Consider the following 21,575-nt stretch of genomic DNA (forward strand, 5'->3'; position numbering starts at 1 on the left):
CTAGTATTTGGCTATACTATCAACTTGCTCGTGTAAAGAACAACCGAGGAGGTCAGAAAGAAAGAGCCCATCGGCGCAGTGCAGTGCAGTGCACTTACTTTAAAGCGCCCAGCCATATCGCTGCACAGTAGTGCAATGGCCATGGCCACCACTGTCCACTTGCGCGCAGCTTGGAGGGGAACGCCCGCCGGCCGGGCGCTACTCGACATCAACACGGCCACGCACAGCGCGAGGCCAAAGGCCTTTTCAGCTTTCCTTTTGGAGCAAAACGCTTCCCCTCCTCCTGCCTGCAGGATGCAGCCACCCACGCTCTCCACTGCCTCTCTGCCTGCCTGCCCGTGTGCGACTCCCTGCCTTGCAAGCAAGGAATCACAGCTTTCAGAATTCAGAATCGGCTGCTTGCAATGCAAAAAAGCTTGACTGTTTTGCTTCCTTCTTCAGCTGCTGCCTCTCCTGTGTGCAGGCTAGTATATGCTGGGGCTAGTATAATTTTCTTGCAATGTCCCCTCCTGTGTTCAGTAGCAGGAGTATTGGGAGTTTCTGCGCATTTTGGTTGTGCTGTCGTGCAGGCGAACGAAGGCCATGGAGTTGGGAGTAGTAGAGTACTAGTAGTAGGCTGAAGCTGAAGCTCTGGACCTCTGGCTGCTTTCGTTCTGCTGCTACAGCAGAAGCAGCTATGGAAAAGGCCTTTCAATTGGACAGGACAGGTCATGGTGGCGTGTTGCGCCGGGTGACACGACAACGGAACTATGAAGATTTTTTTTTTAAAGGAAGGAACTACGAAGATTTAATATAGAAAAAAAATAATTACACTGATTAACTAATTTACGGCACGAATCTTTTAATCCTAATTACTCTATGATTTAACAATATAGTGCTATAGTAAATATTTGCTAATAACAGATTAATTAGACCTAATAAATTCATCTTGCCGTTTACCGACGGATTCTGTAATGTTTTTTATGGCCAAACACCCCTGCGTCACCATATATAATACTCGATCTAACATACAACTTATCTAAAATCTAGACTAGCCATGCAAATCTTGTCTCCCTACACTAGAGCTAGTAGCTAACTCCACATTGCATAATTAATAGGGGTAGTTGCACTAGCCATACTCCTTCCGTCTCAAAAAAAAAAAAGTCAAATCCTGAGTTTCCGTATCCAACTTTGACTGTCCGTCTTATATGAAATTATTTTATAATTTGTATTTTCATTGTTGTTAGATGATAAAACATGATTAATATTTTATGCGGGACTTGTCTTTTTAATTTTTTCATAATTTTTTCAAATAAGACGGACGGTCAAACGTTGGACATGGAAACCAAGGTTTGTCTTTTTTTTTGATGGAGGGAGTACTCTTATGTCCCATTTTAAGAGCGACTATGGGTTTTCGTATCCAGCTTTAGGCTGTGTTTAGTTTCTGAATTTGGGGAGAAGTTTGGAGAAAGTTGGTAGTTTAGAAAAAAAATTAGGAGTTTATGTGAGTAAGAAAGTTTTGAATGTGATGTGATTTGATGAAAAGTTGGGAGTTTGGGAGAAATTTGGTGTGAACTAAACATGGCCTTAATTGTTCGTTTTATTTGAAACATTTTTATAATTAATATTTTTTATTATTTGATGATAAAATATAAATAATATTTTATGTGTGACTTATGTTTTTAAATTTTTTTCAAAAAAAATACGGACGATCAAAGTTGGTCACGGAAAATCATGGCTGCACTTAGAATGGGACGGAGAGAGTAACTACTTCGGCTGAGTTTGGGAACACTTCGCTCCTTTCACACTTGCATGTTTTTCAAACACTAAAGGCCGTGTTTAGTTTTCCAACTTTCCATCACATCATATCACATCAAAAATTTTCCTACACACATAAACTTTCAACTTTTTTTTCCAAACTCCCAACTTTCTTCAAACTTCCAACTTTTTTTTAGGAACTAAACACACCCTAAACGGGTTTAGGGTGTGTTTTTATAAAAAAAAATATATACAAAAGTTAATAAATTTATTTTTGGAGTAAACATTACATCAAAGTATATAAAAGTAAGGAATAATTGTATTGAGAAAAGATAAAAATAAAAAGTAGTTATAATGAGATTTGATAAAGCATGGATATTCTAGAGCCCCATCAGATGGCCTAATAAGCCAAGAAATGCCTAAAATTTGAATTTTTTAACTTGATTTTAAAGTTGATGCAAAGATGTTTTCAATGTAATTTCCTTTTTCAATTGGCTTTTAAATCGTTATGAACAAATATATAAAATTTTTACCTATAAATTAATTTTTATTCTCTAATGAGTTGTTTTGATTTATTAGGAAATATAAGTAATCGATGAGGCTCCTAGTCGTTTTATTTTGTATTGGTATATGTGAGATGGTTGAAAGATGAACGTAATTTTAAAACGGACGTAGTAAAAAAAATATATACAGTACTGACTTCGTTTATTTTTAAAGTAAGTTTATTTTTCTCTCACACCAATATGAAATTAAAAATAGTATGATACCTCTACTTTATTAAATCTCAGTACTGAAGCCGTTTATTTTTCAAGTAAGTTTATTTTTCTCTTGCACCAATAAAAAATTGAAAAGAGTACCTCTACCTTATTAAATTCCAGTACCATTATTATTTATTTTATCTACTCCCAGTATATCTATATATTCTACTACTTTCGTAAATTTAGATATAATAATTACTCAAAAATTAGCTTATTTTAGAATAAATGAGACTTTGTAACGATCAGTTCACAACTGCTTCAACCGTCAAAAATATAAATATAAACATTTCTGACTATAAATCAGAATAACTGTATATCAGTCAAAACTTAAAAATATATTTTGGGACAAAGTCAATAATACACTACTAGCAAATAGAGGAAGGCTGTGTTTAGCTTCAGTCATTTTCCATCACATCAACCTATCATACACATATAACTTTTTAGTCACATCATTTTTAATTTTAACTAAAATCTAAATTTGTGCTGAACTAGACATAGCCGAAGTAGGAAGTATTATAAGCTGAACACCACCCCTTGCCGCAGCTAGTACAGTACTAGTACTTCAAACATTGATAAACGTCTTTCTCGGAGTATTAAGCTGGTAGTACAGTACTTAGGAAGTATTATAGGCCCTGTTTAGTTCTGTTTATTTCTCACGCTAAAATTTTACAATATGTCACATCGAACGTTTAAACACCCACATAAAATATTAAATATAGGTTAATTACTTTATGATTTAATAATATGGTGCTACAGTAAATATTTGCTAATGATAGATTAATTAGGCTTAATAAATTCGTCTCGCTGTTTTACCGACGGATTTTATAATTAGTTTTTTTATTAGTGCCTTCTGTAATTATTTCAGAAAAAAAAAGAAATAAAAAACTTATAGGCTTGCTAGTTTCTGCCTACCTGTAGAAGGAATCCGATGGATGGAATAACTGGGCTCGAGGAGTAGCTAGAGTAGAAGTAGTGCTCCTACTACTAGTACTATAGTAGGTTTCGTCCATTTGTGATCACGTCTAGTCAAGCTCAGCATCATAACACAAGGAGAATCCCTGTACTCCTAACCGGAACAGCTCTCACATTGCCGCAGTTGTAATTAGATATGCTTTGCTCAAAGCTTTATCCTCGCACCTTAAGATTAAGAGATCTCAGGTGTTCTGCAACGAAGTGCGAGCATAGTAATAAACCAGGCATCCTGCACATGTTTGAATCAAAAGAGCATGACTTCACCAAAGCTAGAGTAGCAGCTAGTGATCGTTACAAAGGGCCCGTATAAACGGCAGCAAGTTGGAAGCTAACTTCAATTCTCGCCCCCAAAAAACAAAAGGATCATCAACAAATTCAAAGATGGAAATCAGCAAACAAGAATCCCGAAATCCCCTGTACTATTATATATCCACAAGATCGACCTCAGGTTCGTTCATCAAACCGGTGGAGGAGATCGATCGATTTTCCTCATGGGTTCAGGATCATTCCCCCACACTTGCACCTCCAGCTCAACGGCTTGTAGTTGGAGTGGTCGTCGTAGGAATCAGGCATTGCCCTCCCACCGGCAGCAGCAGCTCTGTCGCCATGGCCGAGCAGCTGCTTCTTCTTCCTCCTCCTGTCGTCGCCTTGGCCTCTCTTCTTCTGCAGCTGCTGTGGGGTTATGGGCACCTGCACCGCCTCGCAGTGGCCACACGACCTGCACCTCCCCTCGCAGCTCGGCGGCCTCGACCCTATCACGCCTCTGATCCCAGCAACGCCCTTCTCCTGCAACACACACAACCATTACACATTGTCAGCCTCCCAGCTATAGAGTTAGCTAACCAATCTTTGCAAGCTCGATCTGTCATCTTACTGACCTCGGTGAAGCCGGCGGCAGCTTTGGCAAGGACGGAGGAGGCGAGGAGGAGAGCGAGCAGGAGGAGCAGGAGCAGATGGCCCGCCATTTCGACGATGATTTGGGAGGCAAAAGTTGGGTGGCGACCGGGTGAGATGAGGCGAAGAATGGGCGAACCAGCCAGCAGCCGTCTCTTCCGGTCGTCGTCGTCGTCGTCGTCCGTCCCCCGGTTCAGCCGTGCAGATGATGGGGTTGACGACGGTGGCAGAGGAGTTGTTGCGCGTGCGCGTGCGGCCGTTTTATGCGTGGATTCTCGCGGGAAGAAGACACCGGAGAGAGACCAACCCCCGTCTACACCTACGCCTACTGATGCTCACTCTTTTGTCAGCTCACAGCTTGCTTTCGGTGTACAGCCAGACGGTACTAGTTTGCCCGTGTGCGTAGTAGTAGAAACGTACTGCATGTCCATGTATACGCAGAGAACCTATTATTTTTTTTTTCTTCGAGCATCTTAAACAGTAATAAGGACATCGACAATATAGTATAAAAAACAACCTTAAATAATAAACACAATACTTTAAACATTGCAAAAGCGCACCTTGAAGCTTCAAAAATGACCAGGTCATTTTTTATAGGGATAAGTCCATTTTACGCCCTTCAACTATTTACCTTGTCCAAAACACACCCTCTAACTGTAAAACCGCATATCTAACGCCCTCGAACTATTAAAACCGGAAACTTTAATTCCACGTCACCAAGGGGGAGAGGGGGTCCCACTAGTCAGTACACCCCCCTTCTTCTTCTTCTTCTTTCCTCTCTGCTCTTTCCCCTTCCTCCCTGAAAATCTCAATGGAGCAGCCGAAGTTGCCGACTAGCTCCCTCTGTCTCAGCCTCCATCCCGTTTTCCACTGCCACCGCTTTCCTGCCACAAATCTCCCCTTCTCCATAGCGGATTGAGATCGGCAGATGAGATAGGTGGTGGCCAAGGTGATGGCGGTGGCGAGCGGTTGTGGAGGGGGTCCCTCGAGCTCCACGCCCTTCCACCGTCGCCGCTAGTAATGCCACCCAACGAGCTCCAAGCCCCTTTGCTGCCACTGCCAAGGAGGTGAAAGGTCGGATTGGGGGAGATTGGTTTGGGCAGCATGGAGATTGGTTTGGCCGACGACGACGATCTTGTACTTCTTCGCCGGGAACATCAAGAACCACACCCGCGACATCCACGCCCCCATCTTCTTCCTTCTTCCTGCTGCTCCTCGAGCCAGCAAACTCTGCACCATGGCCGTCGCCGTCGAGTGCCGCGAGCTCCTCCCTAGGCCATGCCGCCGGCCGAGCTCGCCGCATCCGGCGTCACCACAACCGTCGTCGTCATCGCCAGCGGCCGGCTCCACGGCCGACGGATCCGCTGCCCCACGACCTTCGGACGCCGGCCGACCTAGCCGCAGCTGCAACCGCCGCCGCCGCCACCGCTCCCGTCGTCGTCGCCGTGCCCGCTGCCGGTGCCGAGCCCGCCGCTCCAGCCCGCTGCGCCGCGCAGCTCCCGTCGGTGAGAGAGAGAGAGAGGAGAGGAGGAAAGAGTGAGAGGCTGAGAGGGAGAGGAGAGGAGAGGAGAGGATTTTGCTTCAATAATTTTGCTGACTTGGATTGATACGTAGATGCTACGTAACCAAAAAACCACTTTGATTTGGTTTTAGGGGGTAACTTGCACGATTTTAATAGTTGGAGGGTGTTAGATACCCGGTTTTGTAGTCTGAGGGTGTATTTTAGACAAACACAAAAGTTTGAGGGTGTAAAATGGACTTATCCCTTTTTTTATACTAGTTCACTAGAATACTAGATGGATGAGTAGCAATACTTTTAGGGCCCATTTGAAACGTAGGATTGATAAAAAATAGGAATAGAAAAAACAAAAAAACATGATAGAAATACATATATGCAAAAGAATTAGAAAATATAATAATGAGTGTTTGATTGAACCGTAAGAAAAACACAAGAATAGATTTGGATTATTAGATAAAATTGTGTTGGTTATCTACTTACACACATCTAACCTACACTAATTGAATAGACAAGTGGCATAAGCTTCGAGATTTGCCTTGATACTACGCGACATAGCAAAAACATGAGCTTAGAGTGGATTAGGGCTGGACGAAAAGCTCGTGACTCATTAGCTCACTCGGCTCAGCTCGACTCGACTCGTTTGGATTTATTAACGAGCCAAGTCAAGGTTTTAGCTCGTTTATTATAACGAGCCAGCTCGAGTTGGCTTCGCGAGCCAAAACGAGCCAAACCAACAGCCATCTAGCCCATGAATTAAGGCTGTGTTTAGTTCACACTAAAATTAGAAGTTTGGTTGAAATTGAAACGATGTGACGGAAAAGTTGGAAGTTCGTGTGTGTAGAAAAGTTTTGATGTGATGGAAAAGTTGGAAGTTTGAAGACAACTTGGGAACTAAACACGGCATAATGAGAAGTTTATTGGTTTGATTATAGCCCAACAAGGCCCATAGGTCACCAGGCCTATTCGGTAGCATAGCAACCAAGAAACCCTAGGCTTCAATCCAATCTGTCACTTTTAGGGGCTTATTCGTTTCAAAGGATTTGTAAAGGAAAAGTATAGGAATATCTAATCCTTTGGAATGAGCACTATACTATCATTCGTTTCAAAGGAATGCATGAAAGGAAAAATTCCTATCCCTCCACTTTTAGGGGGAAAACAAAGGAAAAAAAATAATCCACTCCAACCCAATGCTTTCAATCCTTTGGATTGTTTGCAACACAACCATAGGAAATTTTTTCCAATCCATAGGTTTGCACATGCGTTCCTATATTATTCATATGTTTTCTCTATTCCTACGGTTTGAAAATCCTACAAACCGAATAAGCTCTATATGCGGTAATTAACTATTTGCCACTAAATTCACATGTCATATATATATATATATGTGACCCACATGTGGCAAATAGTTAAATGCCCTTCAATCCTAGCGCACGCATCACATCGATCTCTTTCTTTCTCTTGATCTCTCTTATTTCCCCAATTCCATCGCTCCACTCCGCCGCAACTCCACCTCATCTCTCACGCCTAGATCGAGCCCCCGTCCGCCGCTCTGCCAATGCGCGTGCGGCGTGCCTCCGTCCCGCTCCCGCGCCGGTGCCACTCCCTACCTCAATCACTCACCGACGCCGCTCTCTGCCTCCGTCCCACGCTCCTCCCTTCTTCCCTACCTCCGTACTACGCTGCTCCCTGGCTACATCAGGTGCTACTCCCTGCATCCTGTGAGGCCGCCGGTTGTGCGCTTAATTGTCTGCTATGTGCGCTTAATTTGAGAATTTTCTTGACATGTTCATGTGCACGGAGTTAGTGATGGTAGTTACAGTTCGCCACAAAATGCATTGCGTGTACTCCAAACACAGTGCAAAACAGCTCCCAGATAGTAGGTCTGTGGAGGCAATGCACAGACCGTGTCGAAAACAAAAAACCTCTCAGTTTTTTCGTCATGATCACATAAATTAAATAAGATATATCATTTTAGGACAATATATGTTACGTCTGGATTCCATCCGATCTGACTGGACCGGGTCGGCAACCCAAAATACATGTGTTTTTTCATCGTAAAGACATAAATTAAACAAGATATACCATTTTAGGACAATATATGTTACGTCCGGATTCCATCCGGTATGTCTGGAACAGGTTGGCAACGAAAAACACGTGTCTTTTTTTGTCAAGATCACATAAATTAAACAAGATATACCATTTTAGGACAATATATGTTACGTCCAGATTTCATCCGATCTATCCGAATCGGGTCAGCAACCAAAAGCATGTGCTTTTCGTCGTGATCACATAAATTAAACTAGAACTACCATTTTAGGACAATGTATGGTACGTCCAGATTTCATTCGATCTGTCCTGATCGGGTCAGCAACAAAAACACATGTTTTTCATCGTGATCACATAAATTAAACTAGAACCACCATTTTAGGAGAAATTATGTTATGTCTGGATTACAACCGGGACTTTTTGGGTTAATTATCTTATTAAAAAAAAAATCAAACTCTCGAACCAGCCGGACCGAACATGCGAGGATATAGATGCTTGTCCAATTTTATTTCAAAGTCCATGTATTATCGGCTGGATCAGTGAAGCCCATTTAGGAGCTTGAGTCCAAGTACGTACATCTGGCCCTGTACTTTGGGAGGCCCATCTTATTGGCAGCCCAAGTGATGATTAATCTCCGCCTCCGCCGTCAATCACAGGCGAACGCTGGTACTCATTACCGATGTGGCCGCCGCCGCCAGTCGACACCTCCACTGCATGCGCCACATCCAGCACGATCTGCAGCCATCCACGACGACCAGCGCCACAGCCACGAGGATCTGCAGCCCTTTTTTTTTTCTTCAGGTATAGTATGTTAATTAATCAACTAATCCCAAATCGGAGCGTAGAATCAGTTGAGCCGGCCCAATTACAGTGCACGCGCAATTACATAATACACCCCTCTTGATGCTGAATCTACAAGAATACCACGGTAATTTTTCCACAATTACTCTTGTACTACACTACTACACTCTTATTTTAGGTGTAGTAGCAACGAATTTCCACCCTTAGATCTCACCTCTTCAATGGCTCATATTCCATTCAAAGGTACACTAAAAAAATCATTTTTGCAAGACGCAAATTTAGCATGCTGTTGTTGGACGAGTGGACATGAGCGCATAATTACGCTGGACAGCCATAGATTTTGTGTGAAAGATTAATTTAGCTATGCCAAAAATAGGGAAATATACTTCATACATACAACAATGATTTATACATGTGCATATTATAGGTGATTTCTGCCTCTGACGCTCTGATGATTTTTCTATGATTTATACATGTGCATATTACAGGTGATTTCTGCCTATGAGGCTCTGATGATTTTTTCTGTTTCTTTCAACGACTGAATTGTACTCCCGGGGTTTACCTTTCCGGCCGTTTAAAATAACCACTTTACCAAAAACCAGTAAAATCGTAAAAAAAAAAAAAAACAGCTACTAGTATCAGTTTTCACTAACTACTAGTATCAGTTTTCACTAACAAAAAACATTAGCGGTTTCACAACGACGTTAACCCTTGTAGATACATCAGTACTTTTTGTTGTGTGTATGCTATTTCTCTAAAAATAGGGCGAAATCAATTTCGGCCAACGGTTTCAGTTGGGGAAAATGTTTAACAGTTTAAGGAATGAAATGCCTTCTTGAAAAATATTTACAAGCTTGCAATATGTAATTGCAGTGAGCTCTCTACATAACAAGCGTACAGGTTGAAGATATGTGCGCGTGCAGGTAGGAAAATGGATGTGCAACCAAATAAGCCATGCACTAATCAACTTTACTAACATTATAGCGTCAATGGCCATGGCGCTACGCCAACTTCACAAAACTATTAACACATTGGCTCATGTTACAAGCTGTAACACAACGCATGACTCGCTGAGACTTTCCTGGAGAGTGGAGAGGACGAGGACACAAACTCAGTCAAGTCAATCAAAAGCAATTAACTACTCAACGATCTCTGTGTGCCCACCATAAGTAGAACGCTTTCTCACGAGCCAATGGCAGGCTAATGTGTCAATGGTGTCAGAGGTGAATCATGGATCGCCGCTTCAGTCATGCTATTCAACAGTGGACATGTACTTACAAGGTCTCGCCTTCGCATGTTGATCTTGCTGCTCCGTTCACAGAAGTGCGAATGACAGCAGATTACCGTGCTATCATCTGGAGAATATTGCGGCCAGGCAAACAGGTAACTGATGTGCAAATGAGACGAAATGTTGGAAAGACCTTAACTTGGAGCAGGTTTTTTTCTGCTTCTTCTTGAATCACTGGACTTGCGCTCAGCACCAATCTGTACCTGCTGAGCTTTAGGCCTTCTAGTTTTCGTTTGGCTAGGTTCAGTTGTAGGGGACGTGGATGATCGTTGGGTTGTTCTAGATCCTGGACGTTTCGCATTATCCCCCTTCAGCTTTTCTCTTGCTGGTCTGGCATTAGAAAGCCTCTGTGGTTTCTGCGTTGCTGCACCCTGTTTACCACCCACCTGTACTAACCTTTGTTGGTTCTGGCTCTGATTATTACTGCCTTCATACTCCCCACAACCAACTGATGTTGAAACCTCCTGCACAAGGAAACATCTATAGCTATCAGCCTATCAGCATGTCAAAAGGAAGAGGAGAAAAAACATATTGCAAGCATTAATTCATAGAAGAAAGGTTCAAGCATGAGATCTTTCAGGGAAAATTGCAGTGTTGTCACCAATTATTGATCGAACATGTGACAATGTGATGCTTCACTTGTTTGTTCATGTAAGTCCAAGAAATGCGCAAGCAATCATACAAAGGTAACTTTCCGTGATATAAGCAACAGAGTGCAATAGATATGTTAAAGCCATTGGTGAAACCATTGTAGAAAAGGGGGAAATCAGTAGAATTCTACAACCAGAAACGAACAATAAAATGATACAAGAATAACAGATACATGGTAAACTGCAATATTACCTTATTTTGAGCCAGCAAGGGGTCGACACCTTGAACTTGGTCCTCATCAGAATCATCCATTTCCTCACGTTCAAATTCGACATGCTGGCTATCTTCCTCTGAATCACTTAATTCTTCTTGTTCCATTACAATGCCTTGCATTGATTCTTCATTAGGCTCTTCAATGCCATGATGGGAACAAACATTTCCATCCTCCAGCTCTGAAACACTAGCTTTGTCCTTCCTAGACACCTCTGCCCTATCATTCAATTTGCTACTGGTACCTCCGGTATCATTTCCATTCATGTAGTCCCTTGAAGAACATAAATGAATATCCAAGTCAATATTATTTTCCTTCTCACAAGGGCCTGTGGATTTTTTCCTAGCTGTTGACTGATCATCTGCTGGGGCTTCCCTCATGTTACACTCAGATTGATTATAAGGGCGATTGCAGTCATCTCCTGGTACTTCACCATGCATATCAACTTCAGTTCTTTGCAGGAGAGGATGGAAATCAATAGTATTAGCATTTACAGGAGTTCTCGTCTCAATGCAATCTGTAGTCTGATTGTTACTTTTCTCGGTTTGGACTTTCTCAAAGGGGAAAAGATCCCTTGAATGATTGATAAGGTTTTGAACCGGATGATTATATGATGAAAGCACCTCTCTTGGGTACTGAAAAAGCAAAGGATGCATCTGAAAATCTTGCTCAGCACCATCTTCTGTCGTATTTCCATTAGAAATCCCACTCTGATGTAATCTAACATTAGTACTATGATCAGGGAACAGATTTAGTTGTCTATAAACACTTTCTGAAAAGGTTGGAGGTGGTACAGGAAACAGATCCTTTGCCGCATTATCTGAGGTGCCATTGAGTTGTGTTGCATTCTGATGGAATGCCACCTGAGATATCACACGGACAGAAGGAGGAAGGTTTACAGGAGGCAAATCTGGGGCTAACTTGACCACACAGCTACCTTTCTCTTTTGAAAATTGCGAAGCCTGCGGTTGGTCCAAAGAGCCACCTTGTACCTTTCGCTTAGATGAAAGGCCATCAGAAGTGCAAGAACTAAAAGGGAAATATGAAGCTGTCACATCAAAATTAGTGCTGTTTCCTTTCTGCTGTTCAGCAGAGTCACCTGCAACACCAGATTCTTCACAGAGGCTGCTGCCTGACTGCATCATCATGCCATTTCCAGCATTTCTTGGTAATGACAGCTGATAAGGCTGATAGTTTATGCTCCTATTCTCTGTGTCTGCCAAAAATGCTTCATTGACATACAAATCATCATCATCATTTTCAGCACCCTCGGAGCCATTGTTGTCAGCCTATCATGAAAGTACTAAAATTAGTTCAGTGACAACATTGTACATGGACATGGAATTTATCAATTTGAATATAATATGGATACATCGCAGGTTTGATAAAAAAAATTAACCTCCTGCCCATGAACCGCTTGTGAATTAGGCATTGAAGCTTTAAGTTTTCTCCTCTTAGCCTCATATGATCGCCTTTTTTCTTTTTCGGCTTCACTTTTATTGTAGGATTTCTGGACGCCAGTGGCAGACCTCCATTGGCGTGGGAGCAGTGAAGGATCTCTATGTGGCACAACGAACCTCCAAACCAATGCCCAATCATTTTTGAATGCCTTGAGTCCCTGGCATCAACAGTGATAAGCACGTGCTAAAGAAAGTAGGCTGGAGTAAAAAATATAATCACCTCCTGGATACGCTGTTGTTCTTCATTTGTCAATGGAGAGGTCTTCATACGGCGAACGTCCTGTGTTAATATGGGAAAATATGACAAGTTCAGAAGGCAAGTATGTTGACATTACTGAAGACCATAGACCTTCAAAAATAAGAAAGGGTGACTGACCCCACTACGTATCAAAAAAAAAAAAAACACTGGCGCTGGCGCACAGGAATTGGAAACCGAAGAATCAGTATCGCGATCGCGACTCCTCGTTTTTCGCACGGCCACACGAGTCACGACGTGTAAACACGACGCCCTGACTCCGGCTCCACGACTCCGCGTCGACTCACAGGGGCAGGCGCGACTCGCCATCATTGCCGAGAGGAGACGCCGACTCCGCGACGCTAGCATCGAAAACGACGCGCTCTGCAAGCCAAGATCGCCGCGCCGAGTGCTGCCGCCGCCTGGCCTGGCCGTCCTGCCGCCCGCGACCACAAGGAGGAGTGCCAATCGCCTCCGCCCGTGGCCTGCCAGCAGCTGGCTGTTCTCCGCCACCGCTCAATTTTAGGTCTTCTACCTTTTCTAATTTTTTAAATTTTAACTCTGGTACAATGTACATTGTGATATTAAATTGTAGTACTATATTGTAGATTGTTGATTGTTGAAGCATGGAAAAATATGGATATATTGCATCTCTTTTTCGAAAACTTGCAGCAAAGAATAATGCTTCTAAATAGACTTCTTCCCCCGTTGTGATATATAGAGGAGAACACTCAAGTACACGACGTTGAGGAAGATGTCTCGCCGCCCGTCGCCTCCGCCTTCACTTTCATGGCCATCGAAAGGCGTACACCCAAGACGAAGTAGTATGGTAATCTTCTTTAAACTTTTATAGGCATATAAGCTTCTTTAAGTTAACATTTTATATGTTTTAAGATACTTTATTAATATATCATGGTGTACTTTTGGTCTATTCTATTATCTATACATGTATTGCACATATTAGCATCGTTAGATTTACGGTGTTTAAAAAAAAAATTAGGTCGGACCATCCATATCCTAAATGCTAGATCCGCCACTGCTTCATTCCAGCCACAGCATAGCAGACACTACAGCACCAAGTGTCCTGTTAACTACACTCCCCAAAGAGTATTGCCATTCGGTACAAGGGAGCATGCTGACCAAACATATTTAGAGCACACAATTCTACAAGAGTAGTTATTCAAAATTTTAAGTACCCAAAGGTGAAAAACTATAGAGCTCTCTGTAAGTATAGAAATATTTGTCCTAGTGAACTCCTGTTCAATGAAAACAGTTCAAAGAACAATTCCCCAGCTTCTCACTCAGTATGATGTCAAACAACTGTGATATGGTCCATTGTGCAAAAGTCGCGCATTATAATTTAGTCAAAAAAAAATTAAAGTAAATTCCTACGTCAGTGTTGGCATATAGGCACAATGGTAAAAATAATGCGCAAAAAAGGAAGACAAAATCATACTACAAGATAGTGCAGATCTGCTTAGGAACTTCACTACCAAAAAGAGTAGTATAAAATTAGGATTTAGGGTGTGTTCGTTGATCTGGGTTCCTAACCCATCTCCCTCGTTTTCCGCGCGCACGCTTTTCAAACTATTAAACGGTGCGTTTATTGCAAAAAGTTTATATACGAAAGTTGCTTAAAAAAATCATATTGATCCATTTTTGAAAAAAAAAAATGCTAATACTTAATTAATCACGTGCTAACGGACCGCTCTGTTTTCCGTGCGGAGGAGTTGGGTTCCCAACCCGAAGTTGCGAACACAGTCTTAAAATGATTCTGTTCATTATTAGAGCTGTTTCAAAATAGGATAACAGAATGAATTGTTTACACATACTATGCACAAATCCTTGAGCCCTTTATCAATCCATCATCTTGTATACTATACCAGTGGAGGCCAAAATATTTACCTTAATTGGATTGTCAGGAGCTTTGGAGGAGCTGCGGTTCTTTTGTCTCACAAATATCTACACCAAAAAAATTATTTTAGCAAACAAGCATGCCTCATACCCCACAAAAGCCTTAAAGACCTTTACCAGCTAAAGTAAGCATATACCATAATTGGAATGTAGCAAAATGCTTAGGTGTTCTAATTGCAGAAGGGATTAGAGATAAAGAATCCGGTTCACAGATCACTTGTGAAACACAAAGAAAACACAATACTCCCTCCATTTCAAATTACTTGCCTTCCCTAGTATTCAATGTTTGTTTATCACAATACTTGTCATTCTCACATACCAAAGTACTTTATAGGTGGCATTCCCTCCCTATCCTTCATCAATGCAGTCACAACCTCTCATCGGCTCATCTCAAGTCTCAACTAATCAGACTTAATGGCTGCTTTGGGGAAACAATTGGGATGTACTTAATGAGGGTAACAATGTAATTTGCCAGATTTGCTAAAATGATAAGTAATTTGAAATGGAGGGAGTACATATAATTTTCCTTTTCAAATTTTAGGTCATCACTAGTGCCAGCATGTCAACAATACTCTAACTACAAATATTTAGAAGGTGTTCTATTTAATTTTGCAGGTAATCGGATGAAGTATTTTATTAGATGGTATGTCTAATGAATCACAGAAAATGATAGATTACTGAAAGAAAATATAAACAGGAAAAAAATTCCATGCCCAGGTAAGACTTCATGATAAACAAACAAAAAAACATACTAACAATCATACCTGATGCTTCGATTTACATGGAAGAAATCGTTTTTGTATTGCTCCCCAGTCGTTATTGTATTCCAAAAGTCCAAGAGCTAATAATCTACAGACAGGACATAAACTAAAACGTAAACAACTGTCAAGACAAAAATAGCACTAGTTTGTCACATTAGGTATGCGAAAACCATGCATTGAAAAAGGGACTGTTATGTTATTTTTTGTCTTGTAAGTGGTGATATGTAGCAAACATAATACCACTAACCATATTAAAAGGAAATCTTAATATATAAGGAATGGTCAAATACAACAATTTCAGTCAATTGACTAAAATTCATACAATTCCAGTAAAACAGAAATAGTGTGCGTGCTTGATCAAATACTACCAAACCTGCACAGTGCACACTCAGCATACATTGATCTTGTTTATTCTTAAGGCCAATAGGAAGGAAGTGTTGATCAAACTTGATCAATAGATTAGAACTAATAAAAAAGTAATCACATCGTATGAATTTATATTTTTTTTAAAAAAAAAGAAGTGTCAGAGAAGATGTAAGCATACCCATCCTCCGCATCAGTGAAGAGCACTCTATTGGCCATAGCTGTAGGAGGTGGCTTATGAGGAAATAGTGAAGAATTGAAAAGTGGGAAGAATCTCTCTGCTAATCTTGCAATATCAGATGGAACAAGGGCAACAGACTCCTTTTTTGTATTCTCAACAAGGGTAGCAGCTAATGTTTTCTTCTGCTGTGACTTCCCAGATGTATCTGGTGATGAGGACACACTATTTGATCTGCCTTGAGAAACTTTGTTGGCATCTTTACAAGTGTTAAATACTGTTGTAGGAAAAAGAGGCTCTTTCTTAAAGCGATTTTTGTCAGCAGTGCCATCTACATGGCTTTTCCTATACTTCACAACAGCTGCCAATAAGAATAATTGTTAAGTGATGACAAACAAAAGGAAGAATATTGATGCAAGAGCTCATACAACTATATTGAGGAACTTACCGTCTGAAACATCCTTTAAATAACCAAGAGCCAAATGAAGTGGTGAGACATCCAGGATGGACATGACAGGACTCTTAATTAATGGCATCCATTGGTATTGTAAGGTCTCAGAAGAAGAAAAACCAAATGAAGAGCGTAGATGCTGTGGTTCAAAACAGAATTGCCGGTGAATAGTGCTTCTACTGGCCAGTGCTCGATCACAACAGCCAACCAACTCAACTATCATCTTTTTAACATCAGTAGCTAGTTGTTGTTTAGATGGGTCAAGAACACATAAAGAGAAGGTTTGAATCAGGAGCTGAACATGCTCGTATATCAACATATGCAGTCGACCAAGCTGCTGGTCACTAAATCCATTTGCTAAAGCAGCACCATTTACTGGCATCAATGACGAAGGGATGAAGGTACTCTGTGAAGGATACTGCCACCCATAAGGTTGGCCAGAAGCAAGCAGTTCAGGCGAGATATATGGCAGAATTGGTCGTAAAGAAGATTTGGTCGATCCATAATGTTCATTGGCTGCTCCTGACAACTCTGTGCACGGTCTATTTTTCCTGGTCTGACGCCTACGGCCGTCTTTCTCTTTCATAATATTTGTGTCTTCATAGTTCTCGGCATTTTCATCACCATCGCTTTCTAGGGCCTCCTCAATTTCGAGCTCAAAATCAGCATCATTCTCATCTTCATCTTGGTTTTCATCTCCCTGACATGCCTGTGTGCCATCATCTCCACCAGATAGGACAGCTGCAAGAAACTTACGATATTCCTCTTCCTCATCAACATTCTGCAGGTCACCATCATCATCTGATTCTTGGAGAAAGGTCTCTAACTCCTCTAGTGATTTATTCGCTAGAGAGTATCTTGCTCGAGTCCGCCGGCAGATCGCATCTTCCTCACTACCTTCAAGCAAGAGGTTATGAGAATCCTTTAATGACGGAGAGCAAGCAACTTCACTTGGTAAGGCCTCTTGTTCCAATCCATTCAAGCAACCATCCCCATTCTCACAAGGAACCTGGGATGAAGTGCTTTCTGGATTAGTTTCTTTGCAGGTATCTTCAGAAAGCAATGCACTTTGTGGGAGTGCACAGTCACCCGTGTGTTCATTGACAAAATTACCATGAGGATATACCTCACTACTTCTTTGATCATCAAAACTAGTCTCCTCGCATTCTGCCTCTGAGGTAAGGCTCGATGAGGTCTCAGATGGAGAACCTTCTCTGAGAAAAGGGTTGAAATCCATGTCATCCTCCTCCACATCATCATCAACTTCCATAAATAAATGTTGCAAGGGTAGTTCAAAGTGTCAAATTGACTACACCCTGCCATCCATTAAGTGAAAGTGGATGTGTTAACAATCTTAAGACATTATGTTTGCTAGAAACATTGAAAATTACAACACTGAGTAAATAAGAAAAGATCAACAGTACTTATCCAATGTGAAAATAAGGCGCACACGATCACACAAGCTACATTGTAAAAATACCAGTAAGGACCTGATTGGGAAGCTGCATACTAGAAAAGAAAAAAAAACAGGTAAGTTTTGGGTACCAAAAAAACACCAGTGGAATCAAAATCGCACTTAAGCTGCATGTTTGGGAGGAAAACAAGTGCTAAGTCTATTATCTATATAGCAATTTTAAGTTGCATCATCAATTTGGAACTACAAAACTGAACAAATAAAAGAAAAATTCAGATCATAGAATCGAAACAAGTCCCCAATTCTTCACCATCAAGATGAGTTGAACAATTGCATGATTCACCAAACAGATAGGAACAAATACTAATAAAGCATGGAACTAGACATGGGGGGTTTCGCAATTCTTACTTGGATGCTACCTCGACGACGAGCGCCAAAGCGGATCGAGGCCGTCCGCGGCGTCCGCGGGGCACAGCTGCCTCCCGAACGCCCGCTGCTTCTTCTTACAAGTCCCTGCGCCGCTCGCCGCCCTCCGCGCGCCTCGCCGTCCGCTCCTTCCCGCGGAAGGGGCTAGGGTTCGCCGCTGCTGCCGCCTCCGCCACGGCTAGGGAGAGGGCCGCCGCTCGCGGCCGGAGTGACGAGGAGAGCAGCGCCGCGCCGCGCCGCCGGCAGAGCCTAGGGTAAACCCTAGTTTTTTGACGAGAGGGAGAAAGTGAGACGGGGAGGGAGCGATTCCCATCCCCTCGAGTTGCACGCGCGGGTGCGCATCGGTCGGTCGAACCAGGCCGAGCAGCCCAGTGGGAATCGCCCGTTTCCGCCGGGCCTGGCTGAGGAGGCCAAACATCACGAATTTGCATGGACTGGTTCCTATATACTCCCTCTGTTTCGTATTACTCCCTCCGTATTTTAATGTATGACGTCGTTGACTTTATAACCAACGTTTGATCACTCGTCTTATTCAAAATTTTTGTACAAATATAAAAATACTTATGTCATGCTTAAAAAACATTTGATGATAAATCAAGTCACAATAAAATAAATTATAATTACATAAATTTTTTTAATAAGACGAAAGGTCAAACGTTTGTCAAAAAGTCAACGGCGTCATACATTAAAATATGGAGGGAGTATAAAACTTTACAGCATTGTCCATATTCATATACTCTCTCCGTCCCAATAGATATGTTTAAATTTATTAACATATATATATATATATATATATATATTAATGTGGACAATGCTAGAAAGTTTTATAATATAAAACGGAGGAAGTATATCCATTGTTGTCTGTGAGTGACTTATGATGGTACAAGGTTTCGAGGTGGAGGAACTTGGAGTATAATTTTATAGAGTTTTTACCATTTTTGAGGGAGGGAGGTACGTAATAATTAGATGACTCGTATGTTTAGCTATTGATCCAGTTTAAGTTGACAGCTTATATGTTTGGCCACTTGGTGGTACCTCTTGTACACCCGCCTAGTACCATCTCTCTTAGAGCATGGCCAGCGGATACGCTAACCGTCCCTCCATCCATCATTTGGCGTATAGAAGGGAAAAAACTGCCTCCAACAGATGCTCTAACCGGTCCTCCAAAAGTGGCGCATGCGCCATACTAGGAGAGAGAATATGCAAAAATAGTGTATCTCTCTCCTCATGCTATTTTGCAACAGCCGCCTCTGGATCGAGATCCCGCCCCATCCGGACTTCCGCAACCAACTCCCTTCCGGCGCGACCTCACCTCCGGCACGACCTCCCTCCATCGCCGTCGTCCCCAGCCGGCGAAGGTGAGTTTCCCGTGCCTGTTTTTGCTTTTTTTTTTCAGCAATTGGTGGAGCGAGACGTACCAAATGTGGATCACCGTCGACCTGCGCCCGCCGCCTTCCTCCTCCGGCGTGCGCGAGGCCCCTCGCCAGCCGCCGCCGCCCCTCGGTAGCTCGCCTAGCGCCGCCCCTCACTAACCCGCCGCTCCTCACCTGCTGGCTCTCCTCCGCTCGTGAGTTGCTACCAGCGAAGGAAGAGAAAGAGGAAGAGAAGAAAATAAGGTGAAGAGAGTGGATGGTGAGGTGAAGAGAGGAGGTAGTGGATGGAAAGGAAGAGGAAAAAGGGGAAGAATGAGAAACAAATAGAAATATTTATTATTTTGTTATAACTTTTCTCTTGTTGTACACTTTACTTATTTTGCTATGATTACAAATATATTCATTTCAAACATATATTTAGTCATTCAAAATATAACCCTTGTAAAAGAAATTGCACAAATAAATGCATGGTTAGTTAGAAGATATTAATAAAATATGGAAGAATGTGATATGGAGAATACAATTTGAATGATCTGTTGGAGTGAGAAGGGATATGGAGAAGGAATACTTTTTATGGCCATTCATATGGAAATATGGAGGATCAAATTTGAATGAGCTGCTGGGATGCTCAGAGCACATATGAGTTGAATGAAAGGGTACATTTGTATTATCACATACTCATTTGTATTATCATTTGTATAAAGACTTGTTCTTTTCTCCAACAAGAGTTGGATAAAGATAAAGATTTTCGTGGCATGCTTTTCAAACTGTTAAATTGTGTGTTTCGTGCGAAAACTTTTTATATGAAAGTTTCTCTAAAATATCAAAGTAATCCATTTTTCAACTCAATCAATCATATGCTATTACCACATCATTTTGCATAAATGACTTAATCTTCATCTTCATCTTTATCTTTATCTTTATCTAAGGTTCCCAGTCCACGGTTCCCCAATTCATCAATCTAGAGTTTTTTTTTAAAAAAAATTCAACAATATATGGATGGCAAAATTTACCACAGGACACTCAAAGTTTGTGGTGTTTGCTGTGAGACACCCAAAGAATGTGTCTGTTCTTGTGGACACTGTAAAAATGTGGTAATTAGCTGCTGGACACCTGAGTCATTATTTTATTATTTCCAGTGAAAACAAAGAGAGAAAGAGTGTTGAAAGTACCGAAATGCCCCTGGACACTGTTCTTCGTCCTGCTTCTCTTCTCCTTTCTTTATTCTCCTCTCTTTTCTTCTCTTTTCTTCTTCAGTGGCGTCGCCCAATGTCTACCACCTCTGCTACCCGTTGTCGCACTCGCTCGAGGCGGCCCGACTCGTCGTCATTGTCGGGCACAGACCACGCAAGGGTAGGCGGAGCAGGAGGGCCTGGAGCTGGTGCGCGTGCTCACCGCGTGCGCCAACGGTGCTCTAGCGAAACGACAACAGCAACGGGCAATAAAGGAGACAGTGGGCGCGGAAGAGGGTGCCAAAGGCGGAGAGGATGGTGAGCCAGCAGTCAGTGACGGGCTAGTTGGACGGTGTCCATGGTGAGGCATGGGCCGAAGCCGAGGAGAACGCCCCACTCGCACCCCTCGCCAGTGGTGCCGCACGCTTCGCCGGCTAACCACCGCCCAAAACTAGGCGCACGCGCTGCCCATGTTGCCGTAATCCGCGAGCACCTTGCGCGATGCCCTCGTCTTCTCCAGCCTCAGGCCCCGCACACCCTCCACTTTGTCGAGGATGGCGCGCCCGCCCGGGTGGATCGCATAAAACAGCGCGTTCCGGTCATCATCGTCGGTGAAGTCGACGCCGGCGCCGGACCATCTTGAGGAGCCCGGCCTTGATGTTTGGTGATCAGGGATGGCACCTCGCTGATGAGGCCGAACATCAGGCCCACCTCTCAAAGGAGCCCCAGGATGGCGCTGCCGGTCTCTGGTATGAGGGTCTGCGTCGCGTGCACCAGCTCGAACAGCGGCCTCTCCCAGCCGCTGCCGCCACGGTGGCGACGACAGGGTCAGCGCCGATGACGACGGCCAATGCGCCGTCCCGGAACAACGCCTGGCAGACGAGGTTGTCGAAGTGTGCGTTGTCCATGACGCGGAAGTACATTGTGGGCAGCACGACCCAGATCAGGCGC

General features: G+C 42.6%; 3 protein-coding genes across 5 annotated transcripts; all 3 read right to left on the reverse strand.

Annotated features, from left to right (window-relative positions):
• Window positions 1-3,705: 3,705 nt before the first annotated feature.
• LOC127765514 (EPIDERMAL PATTERNING FACTOR-like protein 2) lies at window positions 3,706-5,852 on the reverse strand. Its single transcript, XM_052290428.1, has 3 exons — window positions 4,922-5,852; window positions 4,346-4,780; window positions 3,706-4,253 (listed from the first exon to the last, which is right to left on the reverse strand). Exons 2-3 carry the CDS (start codon window positions 4,430-4,432, stop codon window positions 3,957-3,959), a joined length of 384 nt encoding a protein of 127 aa, XP_052146388.1. The 5' UTR covers window positions 4,433-4,780; window positions 4,922-5,852; the 3' UTR covers window positions 3,706-3,956.
• Window positions 5,853-9,463: 3,611 nt separating this feature from the next.
• Window positions 9,464-18,373, reverse strand: LOC127766113 (uncharacterized). 3 transcript variants are annotated; one of them, XM_052291165.1, is made up of 10 exons: window positions 18,062-18,373; window positions 17,730-17,748; window positions 16,237-17,555; window positions 15,792-16,149; window positions 15,251-15,335; window positions 14,478-14,534; window positions 12,558-12,617; window positions 12,277-12,495; window positions 10,859-12,166; window positions 9,464-10,479 (listed from the first exon to the last, which is right to left on the reverse strand). In XM_052291165.1, exons 3-10 carry the CDS (start codon window positions 17,507-17,509, stop codon window positions 10,150-10,152), a joined length of 3,690 nt encoding a protein of 1,229 aa, XP_052147125.1. In that variant the 5' UTR covers window positions 17,510-17,555; window positions 17,730-17,748; window positions 18,062-18,373; the 3' UTR covers window positions 9,464-10,149. The 3 variants fall into 3 exon arrangements, with proteins under 3 accessions (XP_052147125.1, XP_052147124.1, XP_052147126.1); XM_052291164.1 differs by lacking the exon at window positions 17,730-17,748; XM_052291166.1 differs by lacking the exon at window positions 18,062-18,373 and having other exon boundaries at window positions 17,664-17,748.
• A 2,702-nt stretch (window positions 18,374-21,075) lies between these two features.
• On the reverse strand, window positions 21,076-21,547 carry LOC127766365 (chalcone synthase-like). The gene is made up of 2 exons (XM_052291427.1): window positions 21,449-21,547; window positions 21,076-21,309 (listed from the first exon to the last, which is right to left on the reverse strand). The coding sequence occupies exons 1-2, from the start codon at window positions 21,545-21,547 to the stop codon at window positions 21,076-21,078; spliced, it is 333 nt and encodes a 110-aa protein (XP_052147387.1).
• Window positions 21,548-21,575: the final 28 nt, after the last annotated feature.

Source organism: Oryza glaberrima, chromosome 3, assembly GCF_000147395.1.
Source record: "Oryza glaberrima chromosome 3, OglaRS2, whole genome shotgun sequence".
Classification (NCBI taxonomy): Eukaryota; Viridiplantae; Streptophyta; class Magnoliopsida; order Poales; family Poaceae; genus Oryza; species Oryza glaberrima.

Excerpts from the sequence above, each read along its gene's own strand:
- LOC127765514 (XM_052290428.1), bottom strand. The coding sequence starts at position 4,432 with ATGGCGGGCCATCTGCTCCTGCTCCTCCTGCTCGCTCTCCTCCTCGCC. Across the intron at positions 4,254-4,345 it reads CTGCCGCCGGCTTCACCGAG|GAGAAGGGCGTTGCTGGGAT; the intron begins GTCAGTAAGATG and ends TGTGTGTTGCAG.
- LOC127766113 (XM_052291164.1), bottom strand. The coding sequence starts at position 17,509 with ATGGAAGTTGATGATGATGTGGAGGAGGATGACATGGATTTCAACCCT. Across the intron at positions 12,618-14,477 it reads CTCCTGACAATCCAATTAAG|GACGTTCGCCGTATGAAGAC; the intron begins GTAAATATTTTG and ends ATATTAACACAG. Across the intron at positions 12,167-12,276 it reads AAGCGGTTCATGGGCAGGAG|GCTGACAACAATGGCTCCGA; the intron begins GTTAATTTTTTT and ends CTTTCATGATAG.
- LOC127766365 (XM_052291427.1), bottom strand. The coding sequence starts at position 21,547 with ATGTACTTCCGCGTCATGGACAACGCACACTTCGACAACCTCGTCTGC. Across the intron at positions 21,310-21,448 it reads TCGTCATCGGCGCTGACCCT|CGAGGTGCCATCCCTGATCA; the intron begins GTCGTCGCCACC and ends CGGCCTCATCAG.